The sequence below is a fragment of the Oncorhynchus masou genome, chromosome 21 (assembly GCF_036934945.1).
Source record: "Oncorhynchus masou masou isolate Uvic2021 chromosome 21, UVic_Omas_1.1, whole genome shotgun sequence".
Taxonomy (NCBI): Eukaryota; Metazoa; Chordata; class Actinopteri; order Salmoniformes; family Salmonidae; genus Oncorhynchus; species Oncorhynchus masou.
The window spans coordinates 39,391,135-39,408,851 of NC_088232.1; the positions used below are offsets into that span (position 1 = coordinate 39,391,135).

The 17,717-nt window shown below is 42.3% G+C and overlaps 3 protein-coding genes across 5 annotated transcripts in view; 1 reads left to right on the forward strand and 2 right to left on the reverse strand.

Moving 5' to 3' along the window:
- LOC135508333 (serine/threonine-protein kinase D3-like) overlaps positions 1-1,060 on the reverse strand; it is a 73,054-nt gene extending 71,994 nt beyond the window's left edge. Inside the window, exon 1 of one of the 3 annotated variants that reach the window (XM_064928436.1) lies at positions 494-1,060. The gene's annotated coding sequence lies outside the window, so the exon portion shown is untranslated. Of the gene's footprint in view, positions 1-328 lie in introns of all 3 variants that reach the window. The other 2 variants (XM_064928435.1, XM_064928434.1) reach the window with 2 other exon arrangements.
- Positions 1,061-1,167: 107 nt separating this feature from the next.
- mocs3 (molybdenum cofactor synthesis 3) lies at positions 1,168-7,110 on the reverse strand. Its single transcript, XM_064928438.1, has 13 exons — positions 6,907-7,110; positions 6,464-6,596; positions 6,286-6,378; positions 5,909-6,029; positions 5,239-5,316; positions 4,945-5,059; positions 4,689-4,797; positions 4,049-4,111; positions 3,579-3,742; positions 3,163-3,210; positions 2,486-2,582; positions 2,168-2,275; positions 1,168-1,523 (listed from the first exon to the last, which is right to left on the reverse strand). The coding sequence occupies exons 1-13, from the start codon at positions 6,994-6,996 to the stop codon at positions 1,366-1,368; spliced, it is 1,377 nt and encodes a 458-aa protein (XP_064784510.1). The 5' UTR covers positions 6,997-7,110; the 3' UTR covers positions 1,168-1,365.
- Positions 7,111-7,556: 446 nt separating this feature from the next.
- LOC135508335 (glutaminyl-peptide cyclotransferase-like) lies at positions 7,557-15,602 on the forward strand. The gene is made up of 6 exons (XM_064928439.1): positions 7,557-7,676; positions 8,846-8,992; positions 9,182-9,463; positions 10,337-10,495; positions 11,174-11,535; positions 13,886-15,602. The coding sequence occupies exons 1-5, from the start codon at positions 7,587-7,589 to the stop codon at positions 11,177-11,179; spliced, it is 684 nt and encodes a 227-aa protein (XP_064784511.1). The 5' UTR covers positions 7,557-7,586; the 3' UTR covers positions 11,180-11,535; positions 13,886-15,602.
- Positions 15,603-17,717: the final 2,115 nt, after the last annotated feature.

The window sequence follows — 17,717 nt, forward strand, 5'->3', positions numbered from 1 at the left end:
ATAATTGTAGACCTAATTTTAAACTTCGATTATATTGTTAACAACACTTACAATGTAGGTGCGCAAGTACAAACAATGCATCACGTTTTAGAACCATACATTCGGGCATGTTATCTGTTTGATCTATTCTCATGCAGAACCAACATCTGGAATCAAGGCTTCTCAACATCCTCCCGCTTTCGATTGAACTGCTGGCAGAAAACTACATGTCCACGAATGCCAACCAAACAAGTTATACAACACCTGGTTTTGCAGTGAAAGCTTCTTCAAATATTATTCACTATGAATTAACTATTCCAAGTGTATATACATGTCTAAAACAACATACCTACATTACCTTCACCTTCTGAAAAAGGCAACATTGGATCCGTGGACAGCAAAAACTTCTCCAAAAACTCCAACAATCGAAGATTCAAGTTGCCTTATCGATAAAAAACGATGTAACCACATGCATTTGTACAAATGTTTAAACGCTCGCTGAGACTCACATTACCGAGTTCTCCGCTTTTTGAAACTTCCTCTTGTAGTCTATTCGTTGTTGCTAGATAGTAAATTCATGTGCATTTTATTATCGTCCCAGCTGTGACTTCTCCCCCTATTCTGACAGAAAAAAAACAGGAGAAAGGTTCCTGGGGCTTGGAGTTCGAGCACCTATTTGCTTTATTGGGTTTCCGTCGGTGAAGAGAAATATTCAAACTACAATCTCACAAACGCAATGGCGTCTCTAAAAGGTTCACTTTACATTGCGCATGCCTCTTTCATCTACATCCTTTCCGTTATTCGGGCTGATGCAGGGGAAAAAAACTAGTTACCTCGAATGGTTCAGTTCTGAAAATAAGTTGCCGACAAGGGAGAAACATGTCATCATTCTTTATTCTTTACACTGTCGCAGTGTTGCTTCTAATATTGTTTTGGAGAGGATGGTGACATGCATCAGCTACTCATTGTGTCATATCCAAACTGGCAACACATTATGAATGTATCGATATGTAATAACTCAATAAGAACACATTCGTTAACTTTTATCTATGTTCCCGAATAGCTAAAAATTCAAAATGAATTAACACACACACATATTACCCTGCATCCCATTCACGATGAATTGGGGTTATAAAAATTCTACAATCTGGAACAAGGTTATATATATAATACAGCCCAGAAAACATGAACAGCAGATATGTGACTATTTATTTCACTTTTCAGCTTTAAGATGTAACTGCAATTTAATCTTGTCAGTCATATTTGCCATGTCCAATGGAACCAGCATACATAAAACAAGGTAGAAAAATGGTCGCTATGATGACATTTCTGAACATGTTTATTAACAAAGTCATGAATCCACAGTGCAGAACCTGTGACATTGAGTCAATACTGTGGGAAAGAGGGGTCTATCTTCTGTGCCCAGGCCATCAGCCCTCCACAGATGTCTTTAACAGTGACAAAGTCCACTTCAGAGCCTGACATCTTCTCCAAGACCTGAACTGCCTTCTGGGAGTCATTACCCAGCTTACAGATCACATATACTGCAGTATGGAAACACAAACAGATCAAATTGATGAGTAGCTTCAATTTCCTGGCATTTCCTGACTAGGTGAGTTGAATATATAAAATGGGCAAGAAAAATTCCTTGTTTAATGCTCAGCTAGAAGCAGAGTTATGGGATGATATTCTAATTCACTATTGGATGTGTTATGGACATGATATGACTTGTAAACTCAGGTCCCTATTTTCACTCTTGAAACCTGAATCGATTTGAAACTTTCAAGGGTGTCAGGTGTTCAACTAAAGGTCTGCGTTTACTGTTTACACTGTCGTTCCCAGAATTACCAATTAAAATAGCTCATTAATAACAAAATATACACAGGCTTGCTGGAAATACACTGCAGAAAAAAAGACCATGATGACTATTCAATAAAAAGAGGCCAGCTGTTCACGATGACGGTATATTTTTGTGTTAGAAAAATAATTACCTAGCAACTCCACCTCCCATCATTGGCTGTCCAAAATACTCTCACAGGACAAGGCTACACAGACTTAATTAGCACTCAAATTACCCCTCTTTTGTTCAGTGAATATGGGCTGCTCCATACACCTAGCTAGCTACTGAACCGCCACTGTGTGTTGTGACCTGTGTAGCTAGATGAAGACCTATTGTCAGTCATATTACCTGGGACCTGAGATTCATTCAACATCTCCTCTTTCACTCTGCCAATTCCCTCCTTCAGCACTCGGATATGTTCACTTTTTCTGTCCTCTAAACTGGATAGAGGAATGTCTAGCAATGATTTAAGGAAATTAAACATTGTACCATTGTATTGAGTACAATTACTTAACGCAGCTCAGAACACTTATGAAAGCACAGGGATGACTGACGTCATTAATAGCAGTATTTATATCCTCCTCACTAACTCCATATCTTGCAAATGGTAACTATATAGCTAGTGGAGTACAATGACAGGAGGGCATTCAGCCAGCAAAAGGATACTGAGGGAGGTGGGTAGGTGACATATATCTACCTCCACTAGAGGGCGAACATCCAGCAGGAGATGAGCAGCTGTGTTGTCCACTATAGATTTATACTCCTGCCAATAGAAAGGAGAAATTACAATGGTTGTCAGTGGTCACCTACAACACTCACTTTGTTAGACAGTGTAGTGTTTAAAAGGTCTGTCACATCTGAATTAAAGTTGCTGTTAATTTGTGAGGTGACACAAAGATGGCACAAAGACTGGTTGAGTTGCTTTGGCCTATCACCATATGCATGGCACAACTGGCTGCCTTCTTTGAGTGGAGTAGGGTGGAGTAAGTTTAACTTTGTCACATTATTTCAATTATAGGAAATAAAACTGTTTCTGACTCCATGCATTAAATAATCTATTTTAGGCCTAATCAATCATGATCTTCATCTTAATGGCTCAATTCTTTTGAAAACTGTAATTTAGCAGAAACCCAAACAACTCCTAAACCACCACCATTTCTGTCAGTGCCAACAAACAAATACATGATTATTTTCCGTAGAAAACGTACATTCGAGTTTTAGTCATTTCCCATTTAGGGTTGGGTCAGCTTTTAGATTTAATCTGGGTTTATGAATGCACACGAATCACAGACAATCAAGTGTAATCATAATTATAAAACAGAAAGTAATCAACTATACTCTACCTGCACTGTTACCCTCTGGTCTTTGGAGAGAAGGTTTAGTCTTCGACACTGAAAGAAAACCCAGAAAATATTAAGTAAATATTCAAAGCAAACATTGAAACTAAAATTGTCCTATAATTGATGGAAAAAAAAATTGAGCTAAGTACAGAAAACTCCTTTTGACATACAGTGCATATCTCTGCTATTTATCTAAATGATGGATAATTAACACATTTTCCTGGCACAACATTCCATGTGCTACGTGTAGTTCTAAGCCGTCAAAGGTGTAGTGATGACACTCACTCTGGTCATTTTAGATTGGGACATACCACCTCCTCTTACTTTAAAATGGTAACTTAACCCTTTGAACTGTATTAAATTGCAACTCAATATGCAAGATGTTTGCCCACTTGGCCCTCTTCTCAGTGACCCCTGACCTTATCTGTGGCAGAAGACCCACAGAACTTCTCATAATCTACAAGGTGTGTGACAGTGGGGTTCTCTCCACACACAGCACAGCTGGCCTGCTTGGACCGCAGCCTGATGGACCGGAACTTGGCATCCTGGGCGTCAAACATCAACAGCTGTTGGCCACAGGAAGCTGTCACACTCGGTCAAGGAAAAGGCTCCTGTCTGGCTTGACAAACACCACAATGGTCTTTGTATATTCAGACACAGACCTCAAAGGTCCTGGAATTTCACAGAAGTTCCTCTCTTTTAGTCAAGTGTTGTCAGACGGGCATGGTCATGAAGAAAAACACCCCTTCCTTCCCATGCTACACTGACTTATTCAGGCTTTCATTCATCTTGTCAGCACCATGACTAAGCAGAAAGTGTTGTTTCATTGTGCAGTAGCTAAGCAGTGGGGCAGTGGAGTGACTCAGGGAGCTTTCACTGGGAAGGATACAGCCTAGTCCTGAGGCTATCTTCAGGACCTCCAATGCTTGGAAGCATCCCATGATCCCTGGCACTGAGAAAAAAAAGAGTGAAACATCAACAATCAATTCCTCTCAATTCAATTCAAGGGCTTTATTGGCATGGGAAACATGTGTTAACATTTCCAAAGCAAGTAAGGTAGATAATATATAAAGTGAAATAAACAATAAAAATTAACAGTAGACATCACACATACAGAAGTTTCAAAACAATAAAGACATTACAAATGTCATATATATATATACAGTGTTTTAACAATGTAAAAATGGTAAAGGACACAAGATAAAATAAATAAGCATAGATATGGGTTGTATTTACAATGGTGCGTGTTCTTCACTGGTTGCCCTTTTCTCGTGGCAACAGGTCACAAATCTTGCTGCTCTGATGGCACACTGTGGAATTTCACCCAGTAGATATGGGAGTTTTTCAAAATTGGATTTGTTTTCAAATTCTTTGTGGATCTGTGTAATCTGAGAGAAATATGTCTCTCTAATTTGGTCATACATTGGGGCAGGAGGTTAGGAAGTGCAGCTCAGTTTCCACCTCATTTTGTGGGCAGTGAGCACCTCTCTCTACCTAACAGTGAAGACACAAATTAGAAGGGGACTCACCTACTCCTAAGATCCCTCCGTCAGAGCAGTTGGTCACCATCTCTGGGGGTGGAGGCTTTGGATACAGGCACCTGTAGCAGGGGCCTCCACGGTAGTTATACACTGTCAGCTAGACACAGACAAGAGGGGTTACTATGCACAAAGGAAAACCAATAAACATATTCCATTTACTAGTCAGTCATTTGTCAGACATTGATGTAAATCCAGTTAGCATGTGGGGACTTAATTAGAGACTAAAATGTAACTAGATCCTTACCTGGCCCTCCATTCTCAGGGCACTGGCAGATACTAGGGGCTTGCCACTAAGGACACAGGCATCATTCACCAGATACCGGGTGGGAACGTTGTCCGAACAGTCAGCCACAATGTCGTACATGAGGTGGATAATGTCAAGGAGTAAAAATTCAGTGATTTTCTTCCCTCAAAAAGTCAGTGTTATGGTAAATGTTTGACTCTGGATTTGATGACATGGAAATCCTGTATGACAAACAGTAAAACCTCCTCTTTACCCCCTGGAAGATAATAGAAGGCACAAGGCTGAGAGGGAGGATACTGTTGGATGAGCTGTAATGCATTTTCTGGAGACAGCTGGAGGTGGTAGGGAATGCATTCTACTGTGGAGTTCAACCTGTACACACATAAAAAGGACAGACAAGGCCATTCACATTCAACCCCTCATTCTCATTTTGGAGAGCAAGAACTACTGCACAAAATATAGGCTCACTAATTCTCTTTTCCTCTGAATGCCAAAACCTTAAAAACACCCTCCAGTGATTTGTTTTGCCTTTTAAGTAAATCCGGTGTTAAATGAAGTGAAAAGGAGACGGGAGTAGGACTTTAACATTCAATTGCAATGCCATTAATGCACTGTATGTACACTAACAAATAAGAGTGGTGACTATACCTATACAGTTATCTGAAAGCAATCTATTGCTGTTTGAGTAAATGGCACCACCAAGTGGTTATAGCTATGCTGTGGAAGTTCATCACAGTACTGCAGCATCATTGAGTGAAAGACCACAATAAGTGCTTTAGAAAATAAATCAACAGAGAAAGATAGTTGAGTATTCGTGGACAGTCAAAACAACAGTGTAATACAACCTGTGACAATGTAGTGAGATGGCAGTGAATGCACCAACTTATGGTAGGCCTACATGCTAGTGACTGACATGATTACAGTCCATGTATCAGCCTGTGCAGGCCCCAGTAGCCTCCTGTACCTTCTGACAGCATGGGCAGCAGACTGGGCCTTGGCCTGTCCCTGGCTGTCTTCTCCATGGAGCACCTGTCTGTGCAGGTTACTCAGTTCCACCTCGTCATAGTCCAGAAGACCCACACGCCCTGGGGTTATAGAAGGATGGACACGTTATAACAGTGTACACACACATAAGTATTGCATATCCCTAAAGGTTCACAGGTATATTATATGTAGTAGGCCTATCTAATACTTTGTGAAGTTATGCCATCCTCAAAAGCTTTATTGATGTGTACAGATTCAAGGGACTTGTTCATCTATTTTGATGTACAGCATATGAATCATTGACCGTTACTGAGGGTATAACTTACTGAAATTCTCTTTCCCCACATTTTTACCTACCGATTCCTGCTGCAGCTAGATACTGTGCCAGGGGACAGCCTAGTCCTCCACACCCCACAACCAGCACTGATGTCTGGGAGAGGTTTAGCTGACCTGCAGAGATCAAATGATGGTTTCAATAGTGTTTTTCAAGTGTGTCTACGTCAATCAGAGATTGGGTGAAAGCTGCCATTATTACCTTGTACACCAAACTCTGGCAGTATAAGCTGTCTGCTGTAGCGCATGATGTCTTCATTGCACAGGGCTGCCTTGAGTTTCAGAGGTGGAAGTGTTGTCACTTTCTCCTGCAGTTGCAGGTCTGTCAAACTGTTCTGATTTCAGTGGAGAAATGGTGGTGGTTCAGAATACGTTAAAGTTGTTGTTGTTATTTTAGACAATAACCAAATATAACACGTCAAGGGACATAAAGTCAATTGATTTGTAGGCTAGTTAGCCTCACGAATCTATCCATCCACATTTCCTCTTGTTGACTCCACACTGCTCAAACCAAAGCATCGTTGCTCAAACTCTGAATCATATAGCTACATTATAACGTGCGCTGCTGCTAAACAGCCACTGCAAGCACGAGGCTACAGCTACCTCCTGATATTCAATGTAAAAGCGGAAGTGTCATAGGCCTACCTTTTCTAATGCCAGCTTATTCTTCAATGCAACTATCTCTTTTTCTTTCTCCATAAGCCGTGCCTTCAAGCAGGAAATCTCTTCCGCCATTGTTACAATACGATAGAAAACACGTGGGACAGGAAACTGTCACAGCGTTGCTGACTGTTACAGTTTCAGTGATGTTTGTGGTGATTTGTAGCACTCGGTACTTCCTGGTCTACAGAAGAGGCTCACGTGTAATGAGACCACGTGCCAGTTGGAAGTGCGTTCCAGCGCCAGGTTGAATCTAGCGGGTTGATCAAGGCACTACACGCGCTGCTGTCACTGCGCAGTTTCGTTCCCAAAGTTTGATCTATAAGCCACTTGAGTCATTTAAAAATGCGAAATGTAAGTTTTGAAATCACTTTGAAAGGCTATACTTACATTTGTGCTGACATTAGTTTACCTAAAATACAGACAGATTTAGAGATGCAAGCTTTGTTCAAATTTTATAATCAGTAAAATCATAAATTGAATTGAAGCCTTCATAAAAAATATAACATTAAACCAAAGGGAAAATTTTACAAACCAATAATTCATAAATAGACCATCTGCTCTCTCTGGCGCCTTGGGATAAATAAATAAATAAAAACAGTGACGCACTGTAGATTACACAGAGGAGAGCCTCGGAATGTTCCGTGAGAGAAACCGCGGCGTTTATGCATTTGTTTTATGTAGTAGGAATTTGTGCAACATTTGTCGATAATATCAATGGAGAGAAGGCACACATCCCATGGACACAAGAGAAGGTAGGCTATAAAAACACGACATTATATTGTTCAATGATTATGTGAGCATGTTCTTGTTGCTTTTATTTTTGTTGCTTTTTAAGTTACCTGTTTTAATTTTCTAGATTACCGTTTTCTATTGCATGTGTGATTGTTATAGCCTAAATCAATACAAAATGTTATTTTTCTATTGTAACAGGATTGCTGGGCTGCCTGGGCAAAATTCCCAAGGGGAAAAATGCTCCCTTATTATCTCCTATATTTACATTGAAGTCATTTACAGTAGTGAGTGTATACCTTCTCTTTCATACTGGTCCCCCGTGGGAATCACACTCATAACCCTGGCTTTGCAAGCGCCATGCTCTATCAACTGAGCCATACAGGACCAACTGTAGCCTTTGATTTGATGATGGGGTAACCCTGTCGGATGATGTGTAGCTTGTCTTGATGATGCACATCAGCCAGACAGAATATACAGATGATCACATAGCAAGGTGTTGTAAACAACAGACATCAAAGTAACACAATGTAGCAATTCATAATGGCCAATTAACTGACAGTTTGAAATTCTACAGTAGATCATGTACTGATAGATATCCCACACAGCTACAGTATTAAGAGACAGTGATGATCTATGCATCATGTGTATTTCCTGCCTGTTCCTCAATTTGAATGTATCACTAGAGGAGATTTCCCTTTTTCTACTTTGAAGGTCTGCACGTTGCAACTGTATCACAATGTTCTTTCACAGTTTCTAAACTGTATATTTCCTTCTACACACTGTAGATATTGGAACAAGATGGTAGTGATTAGCAATGGTATTAGTTTCCCTGCATGGATGTCTTTATTGATAGCTTTGTGAAAGGTTGAAGCCTAGCGGTTAAGAGCGTTGGGCCAGTAACCGAAAGGTTGCTGGTTTAATTGTTCCTGTAAGTCGCTCTGGATAAGAGCGTCTACTAAAACGTCAAATGTTTAAACTAATCTACCTCCTTGGATGAATTAACTGCGATTAATGAGGAGATTTATTGCATTCGTGATGCCTTTTTTCAATGACAGAGTCTCTGCCAGGGCTTCTCTCAACTATAACAGCTGGTAAAGAAACCCACAGGCTGATCCTCATTGATATCAGAGAAGCAGCCATAATTCTGATTCTCTTGTCTTATCTTGTCCTTCTTGTCTCTTCTGCCTAGATTGGCCACAAGCCCAGCACCCTCAGCTCCAGTGACATCACCAGAGTCTTTTCACACACAGACTTGAACCAGATGTGGCAGAGGGACCTCAGGCCTCTGCGAGTGTCATGGTACCCCAACTCTGCAGGTAGCCTGGCAGTGCATCAGGTCAGTATCCCGATGGCATGAACAATCGGCTGTGTGTGGTCTACTTATAACATCATAGAGATGATTAGACTAGTCAAGGAGAGGAGAGGGGTTTTAGTCACTTCTTCTTAGTCAGTTACCAGGATGACGTCTGATAAGTGTTCCCCAATGCTTTGTCTATTTAACTGTGCAATGTGTGTCTCCCAATAGCACATCAAGAGCACTCTGGGTTCTCTGAGGGCAGGCTGGGATGTTAAGGAGGACACGTTTGAGTCACACCCCCCTTACGGTCCCATGACTTTCAACAACATCATTGCTACCCTCAACCCCTCCGCCAAGCGTCGTCTGGTGCTGGCGTGCCACTATGACTCCAAGTACTACCCTCTCCAGTGTCATGGGTGTGAGTTCCTGGGTGCCACGGACTCATCTGTGCACTGTGCCATGATGCTGGAGCTTGTACAGACTCTGGACCGTGAGCTAAAGATTCTAAAGGTGGGGAAAGGTTGAGAATTTTCTCATATGTCCACTTTAGTCTGTAGAATAATTTATATCATGTAGAATAGTTTTCTGAGCAATATTAAATCAGAAAAGTTTGTAAAACCCACTCAAAGTTCTTACACAGCTGTAGCCAAGATCAACAAAGAATTGCAGGATGTTGAGAAAAGAAAATAGATGGAATTCACTTGGCAGTCACAGTCACAGAGCCCCCTCACATTGCTGTCTCTGCTGCCCTTCTCCATGGGTCAGCTGACCTCAGTCTGAGGGGATGGGTCCTGAGTGACTGAGACTGCCATATGGCCTGGCCAGGGGACATGTTTATCTGACTGTGCAGATAGTGCAAAATGCCACCATGAATACTGATTTCTTCATATAGCAGTGTTTTGTTTAAACCAATAGGTGGCAGCAAAGTTAAAAGTTCACACCAGTAGTTCCCAAAGTAGTGTGTGTTGTACATCTTTTTCACCCCCCTTATTTTTTGTCTCCGCCTCACTCTCTCTCTCTCTCATTCTCTCATTCTCTCTCTCTCATTGTCTCATTCTCTCTCTCTCTCTCTCTCTCTCTCTCTCTCTCTCTCATTCTCTCATTCTCTCTCTCTCATTCTCTCTCTCATTCTCTCTCTCATTCTCTCTCTCTCTCATTCTCTCTCTCTCATTCTCTCATTCTCTCATTCTCTCTCTCATTCTCTCATTCTCTCATTCTCTCTCATTCTCTCTCTTCTCATTCTCTCATTCTCTCTCTTCTCATTCTCTCATTCTCTCTCATTCTCATTCTCTCTCATTCTCATTCTCTCTCATTCACTCTCTCTCTCATTCACACTCTCTCTCATTCACACTCTCTCTCACTCTCTCTCTCATTCTCTCTCAGGAATCCAATCCCAACCTTTCTCTCCAGCTATTGTTCTTTGATGGTGAGGAAGCTCTGTTCCAGTGGACCGCTCCAGACTCCCTGTACGGCTCCAGTCAGCTCAGGAGATGGAGAACACAGCACACCCACCTGGAGCCACAGACACCAACCAAATGCATTGTATGTCAGGCATTACAGGCACATATTTAAACACCCAAGTACAAATTCAGCCAATTCAGCGCTTATCAGGACCTAAGATTCACCTTGTTGCAGTGCAGCAGGGATGGGCTGTCTTAAAATCTTAAGACTCATATGTTTGATTTATAAACATATCTTACAGCTTTGACAAGCAACCATTAAGGAGGTGTGAGTAGTGGGATATATTTGGACCTTCATCATGTCATCTACAATAACAATATCTCAAATAAATGTAAGATGTGTTATTCTGTATGCGATCTGTATCCAAGCTATGGAGATATAGTACTACTGTTGTTTAAACAAATAGAGCACCTTTCCTGTCACCTCCTGTCACGTTTTCTGTCAGGGAAGAGAGATAAAGGAGACTATCTCTGAGAGGCTCATAGTCCTGCAGTGAGGTATGTGTGTGTTTTAGAAAGGAGCCATGCATTGGGCTTGGTGCTAATGTAACACACGGAAGAACACATGATGTCATCCTTAACCTCAAAGCTTCCAGGCAGTGGGCTTTTAGGGAATTATCTCCAGGCTGTGGAGAGTTACTTTCCCATGAGACCTGGCTGGTGGACCCTCTCAGACATTGACCTAAGGGGATCCTATTTCTTCCTCTTCTTCTTCTTCCCTTCTTTCTCCCTCTCCTCCATGACCTGTTTGTGCTCTTAGACCTGATTGGAGGCCCTAGCCCTCGCTTTGGCAACCAGTTCCCCAACACTGCCTGGTGGCTCACCAAAATGCAGAACATTGGTGAGAGCTCACAGACTATGATCTGTGTCATTCTATCAGCCTCTGTCTGTCTGTCTGTCTGTCTGTCTGTCTGTCTGTCTGTCTGTCTGTCTGTCTGTCTGTCTGTCTGTCTGTCTGTCTGTCTGTCTGTCTGTCTGTCTGTCTGTCTGTCTGTCTGTCTGTCTTTTCAGAGCATAGTTTGCATCACATTGGCCAGCTGAAGGACCATCCAAATGACTACTGCTGGCCTGGTATGTCTGTGGGTCCGGTGCAGGATGACCACATGCCATTCCTCCTAAGAGGTAAACTAACACACTGGGTCTGACACCGACTTGGATGTGTTCTGTAGGGTATAAATGAACATTGTATTGTGGTTTCATCTCAGGTGTGCACATCCTTTATCTCATCCCCACCCCCTTCCCCTCTGTGTGGAACACATTTTTTTATTTTATTTTTTTACCTTTATTTTACTAGGCAAGTCAGTTAAGTACAAATTCTTATTTTCAATGACGGCCTAGGAACAGTGGGTTAACTGCCTGTTCAGGGGCAGAACGACAGATTTTGAACCTTGTCAGCTCAGGGAATTGAACTTGCAACCTTTCGGTTACTAGTCCAATGCTCTAACCACTAGGCTACATGACAACGAGGAGAACCTGGACCGCTCCACCATCGAGAACCTCAACAAGATCCTGCAGGTGTTTGTGCTGGAGTACCTCAATATAAATCCTGAATCCCCAAAGCGCCCCCTAAATTTAGGGCTTGTCTGGTTCTAGTGCGACCACAGCTCTCTCTACACACATCACATATGACAGGGTTTATGATGTCTCTTGTTTTGGAAACATGAAGCTGTGTAAAGGTAAACATTCTTGATGTTGTTAAGTAATGTCTACATTTGGAAAACCATTTGCAATCCTCCTAAAATCCCAAAGCGATGAAAATACCAAGCCCAGTGAAGTGGTATCCTGTGGAAAGCAGGGCAGCTATCATAAGATCCCTATCCACTGCGCTCTCCTCGCTCTCACACCCTCCTTTCAGCTCCCTGTCTTCACAGCCAGGGCCAACACACACACAAAGCCCTATCAATACTCTGTCCCTAGCCTCCACACTACCACACAGGATATTCTGTGTGTCTGCTTCCACAGTGCTCTCTTTATGTCCCCACATCCTCTTCTCTTTCTGAGGAGCTATGCCTGTGCCCCACTAGCCAAGAGGAAGAATAGACAGACATGCAGATAGACTAACAAGATAAACATTGGGGCTTCCAAGTGGCTCAGCGGTCTAAGGCACTACATCTCAGCACTAGAGGTGTCACTACAGACCCTGGGTCGATCCAGGGCTGTATCACAACCGGCCGTGATCGGTAGTCCCATAGGGCGGCACACAATTGGCCCAGCGTCGTCCGGGTTAGGGAGGGTTTGAATTGGGTAGGCCGTCATTGTAGAATAAGAATTTGTTCTTATCTGATTGCCTGGTTAAATATACAGTTGAAGTCGGAAGTTTACATACACCTTTGCCAATTACATTTAAACTCAGTTTTTCACAATTCCTGACATTTAATCCTAGTAAAAATTCCCTGTCTTGGGTCAGTTAGGTTCACCACTTTATTTAAAAAATGTGAAATGTCAGAATAATAGTAGAGAGAATGATTTATTTCATCTTTTATTTCTTTCACCACATTCCCAGTGGGTCAGAAGTTTACTTACACTCAATTAGTATTTGGTAGCATTGCCTTTAAATTGTTTAACTTGGGTAAAACGTTTTAGATCGCCTTCCACAAGCTTCCCACAATAAGTTGGGTGAATTTTTGCCCATTCCTCCTGACAGAGCTGGTGTAACTGAGTCAGGTTTGTAGGCCTCCTTGCTCACATGCTTTTTCAGTTCTTCCCACAAATTTTCTATAAGATTGAGGTCAGGCTTTGTGATGGCCACTCCAATACCTTGACTTTGTTGTCAAGCCATTTTGCCACAACTTTGGAAGTATGCTTGGGGTCAATGTCCATTTGGAAGACGCATTTGCAACAAAGCTTCAACTTCCTGACTTATGTCCTTGAGATGTTGCTTCAATATATCCACATAATTTTCTTGCCTCATGATGCCAACTATTTTGTGAAGCGCACCAGTCCCTCCTGCAGCAAAGCACCCCCACAACATGATTCTGCCACCCCTGTGCTTCACGGTTGGGATGGTGTTCTTTGGCTTGCAAGCCTCCAACTTTTTCCTCCAAACATAACGATGGTCATTATGGCCAAACAGTTCTATTTTTGTTTCATCAGACCAGAGGACATTTCACAGTCAACTTTGTGTATGCTAACTTCTGACCCACTGGAATTGTGATACAGTGAATTGTAAGTGAAATAATCTGTCTGTAAACAATTGTTGGAAAAATTACTTGTGTCATGCAGATGAAGTAGATGTCCTAACCGACTTGTCAAAACTATAGTTTGTTAACAAGAAATTTGTGGAGTGGTTGAAAACGAGTTTTAATGACTCCAACCGAAGTGTATGTAAACTTCCGACTTCAACCGTATATTTTTAAAGTAGTGGCGTATGACTTGCTATTGTGTTATTTCTGTTGTTTATACTGGTACATTACTGCCTGCCTTCTATCTGATAATATACAGTAACAGAGAAGCCTATTCCCTTGCTTTCCAGAGGGATGGAGATCATTTCAATATTAATTTGGAGGAGGGTTTGGAAGAGCTGTGGCGGGAAACAGTGGCTCATGTTGGTGCGTTAACGTACAGAGCCTGACGTCATTCCCAGAAGCTTTGTAATTCTATACGATCACACAAAGATCTGCTGTGGCCTTGCTATTTGTGTCTAAATGTACATGACCTTACACTGTCCAGTTCATATTAGCATAGAAAAACTTTCAGAAGTCAGGAGATAATATGTATATTTCTATTGTTAATATGTCATCTTTATTGGACACTGTGCTATCTAACCTCCAAACGAGCTTCAATGCCATACAACACTCCTTCCGTAGCCTCCAACTGCTCTTAAACGCTAGTAAAACCAAATGCATGCTTTTCAACCGATCGCTGCCTGCACCCGCATGCCCGACTAGCATCACCACACTGGATGGTTCCGACCTTAAATATGTGGACACCTATAAGTACCTAGGTGTCTGGCTAGACTGCAAACTCTCCTTCCAGACCCATATCAAACATCTCCAATCGAAAATCAAATCAAGAGTCGGCTTTCTATTCTGTAACAAAGCCCCCTTCACTCACGCCGCCAAGCTTACCCTAGTAAAACTGACTATCCTACCAATCCTCGACTTCGGCGATGTCATCTACAAAATTGCTTCCAACACTCTTCTCAGCAAACTGGATGCAGTTTATCACAGTGCCATCCGTTTTGTCACTAAAGCACCTTATACTACCCACCACTGCGACTTGTATGCTCTAGTCGGCTGGCCCTCGCTACATATTCGTCGCAAGACCCACTGGCTCCAGGTCATCTACAAGGCCATGCTAGGTAAAGCTCCGCCTTATCTCAGTTCACTGGTCACGATGGCAACACCCATCCGTAGCACGCGCTCCAGCAGGTGTATCTCACTGACCATCCCTAAAGCCAACACCTCATTCGGCCGCCTTTCGTTCCAGTACTCTGCTGCCTGTGACTGGAACGAATTGCAAAAATCGCTGAAGTTGGAGACCTTTATCTCCCTCACCAACTTCAAACATCAGCTATCTGAGCAGCTAACCGATCGCTGCAGCTGTACATAATCTATTGGTAAATAGCCCACCCATTTTAACCTACCTCATCCCCACAGTTTTTATTTATTTACTTTTCTGCTCTTTTGCACACCAATATCTCTACCTGTACATGATCATCTGATCATTTATCACTCCAGTGTTAATCTGCAATATTGTAATTATTCACCTACCTCCTCATGCCTTTTACACACATTGTATATAGACTCCCCTTTTTTTCTACTGTGTTATTGACTTGTTAATTGTTTACTCCATGTGTAACTCTGTGTTGTCTGTTCACACTGCTATGCTTTATCTTGGCCAGGTCGCAGTTGTAAATGAGAACTTGTTCTCAACTAGCCTACCTGGTTAAATAAAGGTGAAATAAAAATAAAATAAAAAATGTTCTCCTTATATCCTGCAAGGTCACATAGAAATATAAGGTGAAAAGCCTGCTGTGTTTTTATGACAATGTTAGCTACGTTTTGATGTTCTACATCTGCACTGCTTGCTGTTTGGGATTTCAGGTTAGGTCTCTGTATCTGCTGATGTAAAAAGGGCTTTATAAATATATTTGTTTGAATGATTGATTGATGCTGGTCTTGGAATAATACACACTGCAAAAAATGTACATCCTTTATTTGAGTCTGAAATAAATGTTGATCCAAAAAATAGAAGGCCTCTCCTCACGTACTGTTTACCTTTGAAGATCTTGTCTTTTACTTTGGTAGTTGTTGCCGGTATTTGACGTCAAGAGTAAAAGAAAAGCAGTTGACATTGTTTGTGTGACAGCAGGTTAGAGCTGTGAACATAGGTGGCCTGTGCTTTGTGGGAATAAGCACAACTTCTTATTGAAATCCTGTTCAAAAACAGGAAGAGATGACAACTCTGCTATTCTCCTCAGCTCAGCTCAATGCTCAGATTAGCCTTGTGCTCTGTTTGAGTCAGGTGTTCCCTATATCCCACCCCTCACCTTTCCTCTTCCCCACTCTTTATCACTCTCCTCACCCCATCTCCCCCTCATCACCCCCCTCCTTACCCCAATCTCCCCCTCAACCAGATGTCCCCTCTCTTCACCCCCATTTGACCCTCTTCAACCCCATCTTCACCACACACCCTTCCTCATCCCATCTCCCCCGTCTTCGCCCCCACCGCACCCCATCTTCCGCCTCCTCGCCCCTGTCATACACGTCAATCCAGTGCATCCCAAACATGCTCAATGGGTGACATGTCTGGTTAGTATGGGGCATTTGCACCTTCCAGGAATTGTGTACAAATCCTTGCAACATGGGGCAGTGCATTATCATGCTGAAACATGAGGTGATGGGGGTGAATGAATGGCACGACAATGGGCCTCAGGATCTCGTCATGGTATCTCTGTGCATTCAAATTGCCATCTCTAAAATGCAACAGTGTTCGTTGCCTGTAGCTCATGCCTGCCATACCATAACCCCACCGCTATCATGGGGCACTCTGTTCACAACGATGGAACATTTTTGGGATCTTTTATTTCAGCTCATGAGACTTGGGACCAACACTTTACGTTTATAGTTTTGTTCAGTGTCGTTAGCTACCCGGACCATCTGCATTCACCCTTTTTACACTAACTATTTTGACTCATCACATACACTGCTGCAACTGTTTCTTATCTATCCTGTAGCCTTGTGACTTTACCGCTATCTATATGTACATATCTTCCTCAATTACCTCATATTACAGAACTCTCTCTCCTTGGCCTCCCTGGGTGATTCGTGCCTGTGTTCTCTCACACACTAATTGTTCCCATCATGTCTCAGCAAGTTATACGCCACAATGCCTTTGTTTAACCTGTGTGTGTGATGTGCACAAATTAAACTGGCATACAGTGATGTGAGTGATGATGACTTCCTTGATCCGCATACTCATCACAGCCCAATTTAGCCTTGTTATTTTGAACAATACCTACTGAATTATTCCTACAGTTGTTGAAGCTGTGTTTGTGGTGGGGTTAGGCACCGGGGACTATACGCACTTCAGGATAAACTTTCTGGTCACCATTTTGTCATATTTTCTTTGTATTTGCCCCTCCCAAATCCTTGTTAGCACACTGATCAAACAGGAAACTCCCTGACAGGTAAGTCTACAAGTCTTCTGTAACCGTAAAAGCCTTGGTTTCATGCATGTTAACATCAGAAGCCTCCTCCCTAAGTTTGTTTTACTCACTGCTTTAGCACACGCCGCCAACCCTGAAGTCCTTGCAGTGTCTGAATCCTGGCTTAGGTATCCCACTAAAAATTCTGAGTTTTCCATCCCCCATTACAACATTTTCCGTCAAGATAGAACTGCCAAAGGGGGAGGAGTTAGCCTGCAAAGTTCTGTCATACTTTTCAGGTCTATGCCCAAACAGTTCGAGCTTCTAATTTTAAAAATGAATCTCTCCAGAAATAAGTCTCTCACTGTCACCTCCTGTTATAGACCCCCTCAGCTCCCAGCTGTGCACTGGACACTATATGTGAATTGATTGCCACCAATCTATCTTCAGAGTTTGTTCTGTTTGGTGACCTAAACTGGGATATGTTTAACACCCCGGCAGTCCTACAATCTAAACTAGATGCCCCCAATCTCACACAAATTATCAATGAATCCACCAGGTACAACCCTAACCCTATCTGTAAACATGGGCACCCTCATAGATATTATCCTGACCAACTTGCCCTCCAAATACACCTCAGCTGGGCGAGACAATCTGGACCCTTTCTTTCTAAAATTATCCGCCACCATTGTTGCAACCCCTATTACCAGTCTGT

Coding starts and splice junctions, on each gene's coding strand:
- mocs3 (XM_064928438.1), bottom strand. CDS start 6,996: ATGGCGGAAGAGATTTCCTGCTTGAAGGCACGGCTTATGGAGAAAGAA. Junction 4,112..4,688: donor CGGAGGGATCTTAGGAGTAG/GTGAGTCCCCTT, acceptor TTTTTTTCTCAG/TGCCAGGGATCATGGGATGC. Junction 3,211..3,578: donor GGTCTTCTGCCACAGATAAG/GTCAGGGGTCAC, acceptor GTTTTCTTTCAG/TGTCGAAGACTAAACCTTCT.
- LOC135508335 (XM_064928439.1), top strand. CDS start 7,587: ATGCATTTGTTTTATGTAGTAGGAATTTGTGCAACATTTGTCGATAAT. Junction 8,993..9,181: donor GTAGCCTGGCAGTGCATCAG/GTCAGTATCCCG, acceptor GTCTCCCAATAG/CACATCAAGAGCACTCTGGG. Junction 9,464..10,336: donor GTGAGCTAAAGATTCTAAAG/GTGGGGAAAGGT, acceptor ATTCTCTCTCAG/GAATCCAATCCCAACCTTTC.